The 15,921-nt window shown below is 38.2% G+C and overlaps 1 protein-coding gene across 1 annotated transcript; it reads left to right on the top strand.

Moving 5' to 3' along the window:
* The first annotated feature begins 2,471 nt into the window (after positions 1-2,471).
* Positions 2,472-14,293, top strand: sun2 (Sad1 and UNC84 domain containing 2). Its single transcript, XM_082189624.1, has 18 exons — positions 2,472-2,755; positions 4,442-4,562; positions 4,659-4,786; positions 5,596-5,673; positions 6,499-6,558; positions 6,642-6,735; positions 7,041-7,102; positions 7,284-7,390; positions 7,512-7,589; positions 9,466-9,519; positions 9,697-9,740; positions 9,848-9,965; positions 10,081-10,299; positions 10,388-10,472; positions 11,936-12,051; positions 12,128-12,295; positions 12,376-12,465; positions 13,085-14,293. Exons 2-18 carry the CDS (start codon positions 4,444-4,446, stop codon positions 13,196-13,198), a joined length of 1,734 nt encoding a protein of 577 aa, XP_082045750.1. The 5' UTR covers positions 2,472-2,755; positions 4,442-4,443; the 3' UTR covers positions 13,199-14,293.
* Positions 14,294-15,921: the final 1,628 nt, after the last annotated feature.

The following is a 15,921-nucleotide window of genomic DNA, read 5'->3' as shown; positions in this document are numbered from 1 at the left end:
AGAGAGAGAGAGAGAGAGAGAGAGAGAGAGAGAGAGAGAGAGAGAGAGAGAGAGAGAGAGAGAGAGAAATCACCCAGTTTGAACTATAGGCAAAGAACATCTATGGGACAATAGCTTTAACCTTTAACCTGATGTCTTTTGAAATAAAGAGTCATATTTGGGTCCAAGAACTCAGTTTTTTTAATTATTTTTTTTTATGTGCATCTGTGTGTGAAAGGCAAAAAGAACAAGTTGATTAGTCTTTCCTTTAATGTGACCTTATAGCTCAGCTGCTATACACAAACTTCTTTACACACACACACGCACACACACACAGTTTCCTTGGCAACAGCAGAAAGGCACTAAAAACAATTAGGGAAGCACTTCTGTTTTCCTTGCATTCTTCATCTGCTTTTCATTCAAGATGACCTTTAAAATGATTGTACCGCGTATAAGTGAGAATAATCACATTTTCAGTTACAATTGATCCTGACATCATGTACAGATCAGTGTGTATCTGTGACCTTGAGCAAAGCATCTATAGGTGTGATAAAGCAATGTATTGAAAAAAAAAATATATATATATTCCTTTTGTTATTATTTATTTATTGATGAGATATATAACTTAAATAAATTATGACAAAATATGTGAAAGTAAAAATTTTGTGTTTATTGTCCTTATAGCTTGTGCCTATTTAGCTGGTATATGTACTGGATACATTTGTAACAGTAAAATGTTTTGATGAAGCAAAACAAGGTAAATAAAGTAGTGTTGGGGGTCTTTGCAAGCTCAGTTAATGTCATTAATCAGACATGGTCAAACATTGGAAATGGTTCTAAATGCAGAGATAAGGATCTGCCCTTAAGGATGTACTATTGAATGTTTTCTTCAAGGTGAATGCAGCTTAAGGTGAGTGCGACATTTTAAACATTCATCCAATCCCTCTAGACTGCATCAGAGCTGATAGCTCTCAGTTAACCCCCACTGACTCATTGAGAAGAGTACAAATTGCATTACTAGATGACAGCAGAGCTCTGAATACATTAACCCTGTCTGTCTGCCTTTAGCAAAAACCTCGTTCACAAAATGTCTCTTGTCACAGCCAAAGCAAATCTGTATTTATTTAATTTAAAGCAGTATGACTGTGAGGATTTGCTTCTGTGCTGAACAAATGTTCAGTATTCAGCTGGAGCAAACTTGTGTTAGGTTTATTTAAAAGTCAGTGTGTGTTTAATGTAATGATTTAGTTAAATGTTCTACTAATTTAAATGACTTGCTAGGCAAATTCATTTAAACCCTGAATGATTTAAAACTTCATTAAGAGCTTGAAGGAGGATTGGGATTTGAAAGATAAAAAAAACTGCTGACGGAGGCTAGCATGGACAAACAAATGTATGCTACAGTATATGCTTTAAATGAATTTAATTATATCTGAAAGCACTTGCTCCAGGTCTGTGGGTTATGTGCACAGCATTGAACAATTCAGGTTTAACAAAGATCAATGGCGCCATCTTCTGTAGCCTACATTATATAAAGAAAAAATAACATGCATAACCTTAAAATTTGGGGTCAGTAAGATTTTTTGAATGTTTTTATTTGATAAAAAAAAAAAAATGCCATAAAACAATTATTGATATTTTTTAAATACTGTTGAAAACAGTTGAGAAGCGTAATACTTTCTGCTAGTCACATTAGTGTGAGAAGCATTTTTTCTTTAAAAATCACTTGCTTTTTTTTTTTTTTCTTATTGTAAAGTGTTACCAACAAAATAGCAATACAGAAACAATAGGCATATTAGCCCAGGGGTTTTCAATCTTTTAGCCATGGACCCCCGAATACGATCATCTGTGCAAGGGCCCCCCATCCTAAAATTTAAAAGGCAGCTATATATTTTCATGTATAAAGACTAAATTAATAGTCTAAATTAATTAATAGTAATAATATATATATTTATATATATATATATATATATATATATATATATATATATATATATATATATATATATATATAGCCTATAGGCCTACTCACATGCATGTGATGTAGCCTACTGTAGGCCTAGATTAATTCTGTATTGGTTTAATTTATTTTAATCAATTTATTTAATTTAATCAGTGTTTTATTTTAATCAGTGCGACAGAAGGGTTAATACAGTTTGTTTATCTAACTAGCGATATAAAATGACGTTTATTATTTATTTCTGAATTTTCTCACGGTTAACTTAAACCGCTCGTATTTGCTGCAGTTGCGCAAAGTCACTTGCTCGTGAAAAGGTAAGTTTGACTCCAACATAAAAGTTATTAAAACAGCAATTTGAATAAACAAAGAAGTTATGTAAAATGAATATTTTGTGAATTGTGCGTATTACGGGTGTGAAACATAGCTCTCGTTCGACGGGTTATATTTCCTGCGTAACTAACGTAAGTCCACCGGCAGGAGGCGCACATGCAGTGGCAGGACAGTAACAGTGGCCGTCGCTGACTGTCTACCTCATCTTTCTATAAACAACCCAGACGACATCGAGAGGTGGAGCCGCCGCGCTGACAACTGTCAAAAGACCCTTCCTGATAAGAAGAGCTCTTCCGTCCTCACAGCATCTTGTCGTATCGCTTTCGAAACCGTTATAAGCCACATAGTTGGAGCGGGTATAGCGTACATTCCGAGGATACGACGTGTCTTTCGCTATTCCGTTATTGCGGAGCCGTTTCGGATGAGCGGTTCGCACTTTGGCAGGTTTTGACAGGCTGCATGTCTTCCTGGAGACCCACTGAGAAGGTGAGACGACCACGAGTGTGTATGAATATGAACTCTTGCTTACATTTTCTAAAGCATCGTCTAGTTGCGTGCTTATGAGACTAGTCATGGCATTCGAGCTGTAGAAATGATGCTGATGGAGCATTTCAGAGAAATGTGCTACAAACTAATTACACGTGCTACAACTATATGTAGCCTACTACAGATATGTGCTACTACTAAATACTAAATACGCGTATTTCCATGCAAAGATGTATAGCTACATAATGTGTAGTTGTGTTCTCGTTTGGGAAGTCTGTATATAATTGTTTATCAAAGAACTGCTATTCCGTCCCAGAAAACATTTAATTTGCATCCAAGTCAAGGAAGTGAAACAGAATGACCCCGTTTTACTAAGAAACCTTCCTTTGTGGTCAAAATTGGCGCTAATATCAAGAGAACCGCCAATCTCTTGCAAAGTTGGAATGGAAACTTATTTTGAAACAATCGGCACAGTAACTTATACCACAGTATATAAAGGATTGTTTGTGTTTGCATTGATACTCATGTTAATATATATGTAATATAATAATATTTTTGTTGTCGGCCATAACATAAAAATGATTATTCGCCAAATTTTTGTCTGTAGTAAAAAATAAAATACTTTACTTTTACCTTTAACCTATTATATATATTTATAGGTTTTTGTATATAAGTAGTTTTTTTCAAAAATGTGCATATATTGGATGAAGAGAGGAGAGTGAAAATAGATTCACAGGTCCAACAGTTTACAAAAAACATGTTAATCATGTGTTATAAAAAACAAAAGAAATGAGTGAATGATGAACTCAATGAACGCAGACGAGCTGTTCAACAACACTGTCAGTTTAAAATAGCCATTGGAGGGATTATTAGCTAAAGACGAGGATTTAGTTTTAAAGCACTGGACGTGTTGCATCAAACAGCCTGAAGTGCTATTTACTTAAGCTCTAATGAATCGTTTCTATTTTGCATGACTAAAAGCACCTATTTCTCCTCTGAAATGTATAGGTTCTGACATATATCTGGATAGCCGTTTAAACGTGGTTTATCCTCCAACATTGTCCATTGAGTGGTTTGTAAGTGTGCTGGCATGTTTTTAATGCTTCATGAGAGTATTAGTTGAATCAGGATTAGGGATTTGTATCGAGGAAAAGAATTGGTGCTTTCATTACAAATCATAAATGCTTATGCTGTATTAAAAAGAATAGACGATAGGAGCACAGAGTGAGTGTTTGTATTTCTCCATTCGCACAGAACTGTATTCCTAGCTTATTAAATTGTAAAATGCAGTCTGTTGTTGAGACTAACCACAATTATCTAACTAAAAGGACTTAATGTAACTGACTGAAGGGGAACTTGAGGTCTGTGGTTTGCTCCACGTGCTTTCCTTCAGGTAATCTTCTGCTAAAAGCTCCGTCACCCCGCACGAGATGAGCCTGCCGTTGGAGATTAGGAATTACGCTAAGATCAGTATCAGACTGCGAGAAGCTGTGGAATATTAAATGTCACGCTTATTTTGGTCATCTGATTCACAGTGTATTATTGTTTTCTCATGAGTCAGGAAGGTGTTTGCTAATGAGTCAATGTAATAATAAAGAGTTAACTCATAGTGATGTTTGAGTTATCAATAACCACTAATAAGTTAAAGCACTTTTTACACAATCGATATATGTATGTGTTCCACAGTGATGTCAAGGCGAAGCACAAGGTTAGGTCCCAAAGGGACGACCTTTCCTGATGATGACGCTGCCAGCACCAGCTCCACTGAAACCACTGGCCACGTCTCTTACAAAGAGAGCCCAACCAGGTGTGTTTGTGTGTGCTGGAGCTCTCAGTACATCACATATATAGTTTGCATGTGTGCATTAATGGCAGTGAACCTGAGACAGATGCTTTCCTGCAGGATCTTCAAGAAGAGGACCGGTCGCAAGAGCACAGGAAGTGTTTCCCGTAATTCCAGTCGAGCGAGCAGCGTGACTCAGAAGCAGACCGGGCAACGCGGTGACATCACTGCCACTGAAAATAAGAATGGTTAGTATCTACACACACAGAATCTGCAAAAAAAAGTGTATATATATATATAAAGAAAATAGAAAATAGAAACAGACAGCTTTTGCAACATAGTAAATGTCTATACTGTCACTTTTGGTCAATTTAATGCATCCTTGCTGAATAAAAGTATTCATTTCTTTAATTTCTTTCCAAAAAAACAACAACAAAAAACTCTTACTGACCCCAAACCTTTGAACGGTAGTGATAATGTTACAAAAGCTTTCTATTTCAGATAAATGCTGTTCTTTTGAACTTTCTATTCATCAAATAATCCTGAAAAAAAATTGTACACTACTGTTTTCAACAGTGATAATAATATATGATTTCTGAGCATCGAATCATAATATTAGAATGATTTTTGAAGGATCATGTGACACTGAAGACTGGAGTAATGATACAGAAAATTCAGCTTTACCAACACAGAAATAAATTGCATTTTAAAATATATTCTAACAGAAAACAGTTATTTTAAATTGTACAATTATTTCACAATATTACTGTTTTTGCTGTATTTTGGATCAAATAAATGAAGCCTTGGTGAGCAGAAGATACTTCTTTTAAAACATAAAAAAATCTTACCGTTCTAATAATTTTGGCCACCACTGTATATAAATATATATATACAGTATATGTAAATGAATACATGTAAAATCTACTTACATGTATTTTAATTTACTATGAATAATATAATATTAATAAAAAAATTATGATATATAATATAAGGAGTATGTAATATTTTAAATATGAGTAAGATATACAACATACTTTTGACTGTCTCTGGGTTTCAGGCATGCCTGTTGCTGGATTCTCCTCTGGATATTCCTCTGCCGAGGAGCATAATGAACAACCCTTAAAATCAAACCCTAGTAAGTGTACATTGCACATTTTTTTAATAAAAAAAAAAAAAAAAGGCTGGTTTGTTTGGCGTGCTGGAGCATTGTAGAAATTTCAGTAGCACCTCACTGCAGTACACGAGATCCAGGGGGCGGAGTTGGATCCAGATCTAAGGGGTGGAGATTGGTAGGTTTAGGGCTGGGTTTAGGGATCAGGGGGTGGAGATGGGTAGGTTTAGGGGTGGGTTTAGGGATCAGGGGGTGGAGATTGGTAGGTTAAGGGGTGGGTTTAGGGATCAGGGGGTGGGGATGGGTAGGTTTAGGGGTGGGTTTAGGGATCAGGGGGTGGAGATGGGTAGGTTTAGGGGTGGGTTTAGGGATCAGGGGGTGGAGATGGGTAGGTTTAGGGGTGGGTTTAGGGATCAGGGGGTGGAGATGGGTAGGTTTAGGGGTGGGTTTAGGGATCAGGGGGTGGAGATGGGTAGGTTTAGGGGTGGGTTTAGGGATCAGGGGGTGGAGATTGGTAGGTTTAGGGGTGGGTTTAGGGATCAGGGGGTGGAGATTGGTAGGTTAAGGGGTGGGTTTAGGGATCAGGGGGTGGGGATGGGTAGGTTTAGGGGTGGGTTTAGGGATCAGGGGGTGGAGATGGGTAGGTTTAGGGGTGGGTTTAGGGATCAGGGGGTGGAGATGGGTAGGTTTAGGGGTGGGTTTAGGGATCAGGGGGTGGAGATGGGTAGGTTCAGGTATATGTAAGGTGGGAGGAGTTGGATCTGGATCCAACTCCTCCCCCTGGATTTCGTGTTCTGCAGTGAGGACCGTCTCAGAAATTTTTGACAATTTATTTTTCCTTTTCTTTAGGTTTTACCCCGTCTGTAGCTGAACCAGGCTTTGGCATTATGGACGTGTTTCACTCTCCAGGTATTGCATGTTTAAACCCTCGAACATGAACAATCAGTGTTTTTCTCCTGCAGTAGTCATGCGCTCGTGTGTGTGTGTTGCAGCTCAGGCTCTGGTAATGCTCTACTGGTGGCTGGGCACTGCGTGGTACAGCCTCACCTCACGACTGTCTCTGATCAATGTGTTTCTGCTCAGCAGGTACAGTGATCTGTGTGTGTGTGTCGTTATTACATTAAATATGTGACCTTAAGAACATAGTTATGCAATAACTCACTGTAACGTTCCTGGAATTTCCAGGCCTGGAAAAGTCTTGGAAATGTTTAAAAACATAAATGAATGAAGTTAATTAATTTTTTTCTAGGTGCGCTCAGCTCTAAAACGTTTTTATGGCTTGCTCATTTTTTAAATTTATTTTTAAATACTACAAAGAAACATTTAAGAACATTTATTTTTAAATTCATTTTTATTTTTATTTTTATCACCAATCCTGTCTTTCTCTGTAGATGCACAGCAGATATGAGGAAGGCTATCCTACTGGTTCTCCTTCTCATCTTTCTCATTTTTGGTGAGACAGCTGATGGACACTCTTCTAAAATATCAAAAATGAAACTTATATATTTCAAGATAACATGAGAACCTTCAAGACTGTGTACATGTAGCTGTAAAAAATACTTCTGCATGTGTTCATCCCTAATAATGTCTCATAGAGTTATCAAGAAACGTTAATTAGCATTTACCTATTGCAGGAATATGGTACTGGTTCCCGTTTGCTTCTCGTTCTCCCCCTCATGTGGTTGTTCCCAGGACTTCATCTGTCAAACACACAGATGGACCAATGAAAGCAGCTTTTGATGTGAGTAGAACATCTCCAGTTCATTTAGCCCTCAAAAAGCTCCTGTTTCATAACGCTCAGTTATTGCATGTTTCTCTTAAATGTATTATTATTTTAGTAAATGCAATTTTTGCTCTTTTAGGACCAACTCCAACATGCCAGCCTGTCTAACTTGAAGGATGAGATCGCCAGCTTGCACGAAAGGGAGGAGAACCTGATGGTAATTAAAATCTAATCACAATCATTTATGTTGGTGTCTGTTAAAAAGAAATTGTCAAGTCACCTTTATTTATATAGCGCTTTATAAAATACAGATTGTTTGAAAGCAGCTTTACAGTAATGCAATCGCAGTGATGCAAACAGAATTCCATTCTGCTGTAACGCAGCTCTAAAGGAGACAATAGTAACCCTAACTTTCATTATTCAGCTGAAGTCAGTTCAATTCAATAACTGTAAAGTTCATCAATTATGAAATGAGTTCAGTTCAGCTACTGTAACCCTTATGGAAAAGAAGTATACTTCAAGTTCATTTTATGAAGTATACTTAAGTAATGTTCAAGTATATTTCAGTAAGTATACTTTATGTAGTAATTATACTAATATAAATGTGTACTTGTAGTAAACTTGTAAGTGTACTATTTCAATACTGCTTGGGACTAAATTGGCCCACTTTTAGTATGTAAAAGTATACATTAAGTGTACTATAAGTGTAATAGTAGTAAACTTTAAGTACACAACTAGCTTTTTCATTTGTAATGCATCTGCACTACACGTGAACTTTTAAGTATACTAGTAGTTTACTATTTTAATACAAGTAGTTCATTTTTTAGTTTATGAAAGTACACTCTGAAGTGTGCTCTCAGTACTGAAAGTATGCTTGTAAGTTTTCTTTAAGTGAACATTACATTATACGTATAGTTTTCTATTTATATATTATTTTAGCACTTGCAGTATACTACTATGTTCAAATGTAGATATTCTTTTTTATACTTGAAAAATACCTTTAACTGTACTTTAATTTTAAAAACATTTTATTAGCTTCATGCATCCTTTTTTATCAACACTTGAATGTCGATAAGTTTCATAAAGAAAGGCAACATTTTAAACAAAAAAGTTGAGAAAATCAAATTTTTGTCAAAGATTACGCCTTGATCTGATTCAGAAAACACAGATGGAGTAGATCGAGTCCAACACCCAAAGCTTCACAGTCGTTTTCTCTTCATGGGTTACGCTTCATTTCATTTGGTAATATTAAGCAGTTTTGATTTAGATGCTGATGAATACATTATTTTACATTTGAGTGAGCAATCTTCTATCACTTGTTTTAGCTTCTTCTTCACCTGTGTTTTGATCCGGAGATTCTGTACTAGAAGATGTGTCATAGCGCCCCCTACCGTATACCAGTGAAAACATGGATAGCTGGAAAATTCAGTCAATGGCGGGGAAAAGTAGAATTAGAGTAAATTCCTATACATTACCAGTGGAATAGCCTACACAAAAATTCAGATACGCAGAATTATAACATATCTGTTTCATATCAATATTCTAATCAACATTTTCAAACAATGTAAGTTTCATAAGACTATATATGAAAAACTATGTAAAAAAAAGTATATTTAATAGGCTACTCGATCAAAAGAGTTAACACAACTACATGCCAAGTATACTTTGAATACTTAATTATACTTTTAAGTATATCTTGATCATAAGATTGAGTACAAGTACAGGCCAAATATACTTGGACTTTTCTCTCAGTATAAGTCAAGTACACTTAAGTGTAACTTTAAGTATATTTCTGAGAAGTACATAAAGTATATTTTTGAGAAGTATATAAAATGTAGACTGAAAGTATACTTTCTTATTTTTTTGTTTAAAAGAAGTATACTAATAGAACACTTGAATAAACTTCTTTTTCATAAGTGATATGAGTTCAGCTATATAGCAGCCCTGTAGAAAACATCCAGCGCATTAAATTAATAATATTAGACAAGACAAAAAATATAGACAAGAAACCCAAACTGCATCAGGTGACAGAAATGGAGGAAAAACAAAAGATCTGTCCCAATTTCTTTCTCTTTGACTATCTGTTATCTCAGAGAGACATCGAACTACTGAAGATGGAGAGCACAAAACAGAAGGTCAAATCTGAGGTGAGGAAACCAGACCTTCACAGTTTCTGTATATTAGCAACTATATCATTTCCACTGACTGTAAAACGTCATGCATCTTCCTTTCCACCTCCTCTGTTTCTTCTGTCATAGCAACAAAGCACAAAACAGGAAATTATGTCATCCACCTAATTTGTGTTTTTTCGGTTTGTCTCCTAGATGCTGCAAACCGATCTGAGGTCTATGAATAAGCAGATGATGAAGTTAGTGTCTTTTCACTTTGATTTTGTAGACTTTTTTATGTTTAGTCTTGTGCATGTTGCATCATTATTATCTGATCCAGTGATGGCATATGTTGAATGCTCCCTAGTGTTGAGTCTGAGCACGGGCAACAGATTTCTGAGCTGAAGTCCAGTCTCTCAGATCTTCAGTCAGCTCAAGACCTTCTCAAGGACAGAGTTGATGCACATGACACTCTCAACACCAACGTAAGGACACACGCTTTTAGCTGGTTTAAATTCAGCGCAGAGATTTGCCTGTGACTGGATTGCAAATTGCAATTACTTAATAATCAATTATTCCATCATGTCCTTTCTTCTGCAGCTGAGAGCAGAGCTATCCGATTGGCTAATAACACGCCTGAAAGATCCAAGCTCACTGGACTCAACTATAGTGCTCCGTCCTGAGCTGCAGAGGGCGCTAGAGGATCTGGAGAAACGCATACTAGATAAACTAGTGCAGGAGAAAGAGAGCGGCAGAGACGTCTGGAGGACTGTGGGAGAGACGCTGCACCAGGAAGGAGCCGGAGCCGCCACGATACAAGTGTGTATAGCTGAACTCAAATTCAGACTGAAGTTTACATGAGGATCGTGAAGTCTTTTAATGCCCGTTTTTTTTTAATGCATAACAGGATGTGAAAGAAATCGTCCAGAGGGCAATTAATCTGTACAGGGCAGATGGGATTGGATTGGCGGACTATGCCTTGGAATCTTCAGGTACAAATTTCCTGCATGAAAACTTGTTCATTGACTATATTATACTTTCAAATTAAACTTTATATATACATACATATACAGTATTCAAATATACATACATACGCTACTGTCGAAACAGTGCTGTTGGGTTTAATGTTTTTGAAAGAAGTCTCTGGGTGATCCAAGGCTGCAATTGATTAAACAACAGTATTGTCAAAATTTAAAATAACTTTTCTATTTTAATATATTTCAAAATTTAATTTATTTCTGTGCTGGCAAAGCTATATTTTCAGAACCTTCACATTTTTATGTATAATAAAAAATAATAATAATATACATTTATATACACCATACTTTTATATGTAAATGCTGAAAAGTTTAAAAAACATTCTAATCATCAAAGAATCCTGAAAAATGGTTTCCACAAATATTAAGCAGCACAACTGTTTTCAACAGTGATAATAATAATAAATGTTTCTTGAGCAGCAAATCTGCATATTAGAATGATTTTTGGAGGATCATGTGACACTGAAGACTGGAGTAATGATGCTGAAAATTCAGCGTTGCCAGTTATTTTAAATTGTAATAATAATTCACAACATTATATTTTTTACTGCATTTTTGATTAAACAAATGGCGCTTTTCCACTGCATGGTACGGCTCGGTACGGTTCGACTCGGCGCGGAACGGTTCGGCTCGCTTCGCTTTTCCACTGCGTGGTACGGCTCGGTACGGTTCGACTCGGCACGGAACGGTTCGGCTCGCTTCGCTTTTCCACTGCGTGGTACGACTCGACTCGGTTCGTTTTAGCTCGGTTGCTTTTCCACTGCAGTTAGTACTGCTTCAAAGTGGGTGGGACTGATCATTATTTGCCGTCTCTACTGCCATGACATCATCATATTAAATGCGAATTTTTCATTCCGTGTTTCCCCATCCGCTCCTCGGCAACCAAGGAGAGGAACGTCTGCACCTCGTCCACTGACCACGATTCAGCCATTTCTTTTTTTTAAGTTTATACAATTTTTTTCAAATACTTTTAAAACAGGCGCTACAGCGTTGGCTGTTGTCTACTGGCTATTTAAATCTAGCGGGTTTAGTGTCTCGTGTTGTAAATACAATGACGCTGGTAGTGATGATTCTGTCTGACCAATCAGTGATCTGCAGTGTTTTCACGTCACATTTTAGTATCGGTACGGTACGCTTGGAACCTCAACAGAGGTGGTACCATTTAAAGCGAGCCGAAGCGAGCCGTACCGTACCGTACCATGCAGTGGAAATGCGCCATAAGTGAGCCGTACCGAACCGAGCCGTACCGTACCATGCAGTGGAAAAGCGCCAAAGCGTGCCGTACCGAACCGAGCCGTACCGTACCATGCAGTGGAAAAGCACCAAAATGCAGCCTTCGTGAGCATAATTCTTCCATAAACATTCAAAAATCTTTACTGTTCCGTACTGTACAAGTCTCACTTTGTGTGTTTGTGTAGGTGCCAGTGTGTTAAACACTCGTTGCTCTGAGACATATAAGACCCGATCTGCGTGTCTGAGTTTATTCGGCATTCCTCTCTGGTATCATTCAGAAAGCCCTCGTACTGTTATACAGGTAACCCACAAACTCTCACATCACACAAACACAGTTTAACACATCTGACTGTCTAAGCTTTGTGTGTGTGTTGTAGCCGGAGCTGTATCCCGGGAAGTGTTGGGCATTCCGAGGCTCCCAGGGTTTCCTGGTGATCGCACTATCTTACCCAGTAAGAATCACCCACGTCACACTCGAACACCTTCCCAAAGAGCTCTCGCCAACGGGACGCATTGACAGCGCGCCTAAGGATTTTGCTGTCTACGTGAGTTGATATTCCAACGTTTTTCTTCATAACAGTGATAAAACAACAGCATTGAGATTCCTCGCCTGTCCTGTGTTCAGGGTATGTCTAATGAGACTGAAGACGGAAAGTTGCTCGGGACATTCATGTACGACCAGGATGGAGAACCCATTCAGACTTTCAAGCTTCCGGTGAGTCAGAAATAGGGCCCTATTTTAACGATCTGAAACGCAAGGATCAAGTGCAAAGCGCAAGTAACTTTGTGGGCGGATCTCCGGCGCTGTTGCTATTTTCCCGGCGGGATAACTGCCTCTTTCGCCCGGTGCAAATCTAAAAGGGGTTGGTCTGAAGTAGCTTCATTATTCATAGGTGTGGTTTGGGATCAAAGTGTGCGTTGTGCACACGCTACATTGATTATGGCCAAGCATGCGCCCTTACAATAGCAAATGAATAACATGCGCAACGCTCCACTGACTTTAAACTAGTTTTCCCTGTTAGTGGCGCAATTGTTTTCTAAACCTGCAAAATAGCATGAAGGAACGTTTGCGCCAGAACACGCCTCCTCTTTGCGCTGAACCGCCCCCGGGAGCGCAAGTTCATTCCCTAGTTTAGCGACGTGCTTCTGTGGAGGGAAAAGGCCGCTTTGTGCGGGTGCAAAATAGGAATGATACATGCGTCGGTGTACAAAGTCAATTGCGCTGGGTGCAAGATAGGGCCCATAGTCTTAATATGTCTATTAGTCATTCTCTGATAGGCTAGATAAGCTTTTGTGAATTCATCCTAAAATTCTTCCTGTTCTCTGGCCTGTAGGAAGCCCCAGACAACTACAGCATGGCAGAGCTGAGAGTGTTAAGCAACTGGGGTCACCTGGAATACACCTGTGTGTATCGCTTCAGAGTTCACGGAGAACCTTCACTCTTCTGAGAGCCGAAGAGACTCCGAGATCATTCGCTCTTGCTTTACGTTATGCAAAAAAAAAAAAAAAAAAATGTAAAGCTCAAATGCACTGGACTCTTATAGAAAGAATCAGTCAGCTTCCTAATGTACGAATACCAAAAAGCGCTCGCGTTTGACTGATACCAGAATGAAGATTGTTCGCCCTCTTAAAAAATATTCAATTTGCATTCCTCAAACATTAATTTTCAGACAAATGCTGATAGGAGATTTTAGTTTTTTAATGCAGTTTTGAATTAACTGTTGTGATTTATTTATTTTTTTATGCAGGAAGGCCTGGCTTAAAGGGATAGTTCACCCATTTTTATAAAAATGACTTGTTCAACAGAAGAAAGAAACTCATACAGGTTTGGAACAACTTGAGTAAATGATGACATAATTTTCATTTTTGGGCGAACTATCCCTTTAAGTTATGTGTAAAAGTAAATATGATTTATAAAGCCGAATGAAGGACAAAAAGTGTCATGCTTAGCTAGAATTACTATAAAGCAATTGCTCTGCCTTTTACATTTGTTTTACCCTCAGCATTGTGTTTTGTAATGTTCATTCACGAACCATATACCTCTTAAGAAGCTTGTAATAGTTGATTGTTTAGGTATGTCCTTATGGATCAATACTGTTTCCTTTGAGCAGAAGTTGGGATTGCACTCTGAGACTGTTATTTTCCGCCCTGGGTGACGAGTACACATGGGTACCAGAAATGTCAGATGGTGTACGTCTCCTCTGCGGGACGGGGGAGGTGTGGAGTCAAACTCAGGTTTTGGGTTTTCAAACCAAAGTGCTCTTGAACGTCACGCTCTTGTTCTCTGTGTATATTTGTGCTTGATGATGCCGTTTCTGCGGTGCGTTCTCGAATGCATACTTAAAACTCCTTGAAGGTATAAATATTTGCATCGTTTTATTTGATTTATTATTATTTTATTTTGGGATCCTTCTACATTTCTCATCAAGCTCTGGTGTTAATTTGGCAAAGTTTACAAGAAGTTTCTGTAACATTATTTGATATTATTTTGTAAGAATTTTTTTTTTATATATATATATAAATAAATTTGAGATGGTACACAATATGGTGTGAATGCAAATATTAATGCATGATTTCAAGAGTTGCACATGAGACATTTTCATGCACATCTGCATGTGTAGTACTGCACTGATCTTTCCATGCTTCGTTTCATTATTCATGGCTAAACATCAGCTAAATCAATTGGTTTTATACACAGGCAATTCAGCAACATACTTTAGACTTAGATCAAATTTAATTTGACTTCAAATTCTACCTGCAATGCACTTTTTTGTTTTTATGATCCTGCAAGTTTGATAAAATTAACAGAATATAAGGAAAATATTCTAAAGCTACAGGTTTTATTTTACTATGCAAACACACACACATATGTGTATATATATATATATATAGAGAAAAATAAAAAGCTCAGAGGAAAAGGCATACATTGACTACAACATAATCAGTTATTAACATTTCATTGGTTTTCTCTTGTTTTTGCATGTTCATAATTTCTTTATGACAGCCTGGCCAAAAATTATGTCTGCACAATTTGTCAGGTTTAATTGCGTTATCACAAATAAAACAATTGACTCCAAGCACAACTACGTAAATGAGCAAACCTTTAATCATATTTAATTAAAGGGTGAAGATGCTAAGGCCAGACATCATCACTTTTGGCCACTACTGTGTGTGGGTGTATATATATATATATATATATATATATACACTGCTCAAAAAAATTAAAGGAACACTTTGAAAACACATCAGATCTCAATGGGGAAAAATGTCATGCTGGATATCTATACTAATATGGACTGGGTAATGTGTTATGAACGAAAGGATGCCACATCGTTTGATGGAAATGAAAATGATCAACCTACAGAGGATTGAATTCAAAGACACCCCGGAAATCTAAGTGAAAAAATGATGTAGCAGGCTTGTCAATTTTGCTGAAATTTCATTGCAGCAACTCAAAATGGTACTCAGTAGTCTGTATGGCCCCCACGTGCTTGTATGCATGCCTGACAACGTCGGGGCATACTCCTAATGAGACGACGGATGGTGTCCTGGGGTATTTCCTCCCAGATCTGGACCAGCGCATCACTGAGCTCCTGGACAGTCTGAGGTGCAACCAGGTGATGTCAGATGGACCGAAACACAATGTCCCAGAGGTGTTCTATTGGATGTAGGTCAGGTGAGCGTGGTGGCCCTTCAATGGTATCATTCCTTCATCCTCCAGGAACTGCCTGCATGATCTCGCCACATGAGGCCGGGCATTGTTGTGCAACAGGAGGAACCCAGGACCCACTGCACCAGCATAGGGTCTGACAATGGATCCAAGGATTTCATCCCGATACCTAATGGCAGTCAGGGTGCCATTGTCTAGCCTGCAGAGGTCTGTGCATCCCTCCATGGATATGCCTCCCCAGACCATCACTGACCCACCACCAAACCGGTCATGCTGAACGATGTTACAGGCAGCATAACATTCTCCACGGCTTGTCCAGACCCTTTCCTGTCTGTCATGTGCTCAGGGTGAACCTGCTCTCATTTGTGAAAACCACAGGGCACCAGTGGCGGACCTGCCAATTCTGGTGTTCAATGGGAAATGCCAATCGAGCTCCCTGGTGCTGGGCAGTGAGCACGGGGCCCACTAGAGGACGTCGGGCCCTCAGGCCACCCTCATGAA

This window comes from Leuciscus leuciscus (assembly GCF_965113295.1).
Source record: "Leuciscus leuciscus genome assembly, chromosome: 14".
NCBI lineage: Eukaryota > Metazoa > Chordata > Actinopteri > Cypriniformes > Leuciscidae > Leuciscus > Leuciscus leuciscus.
This window is presented reverse-complemented; position numbering and strand designations above follow the sequence as displayed.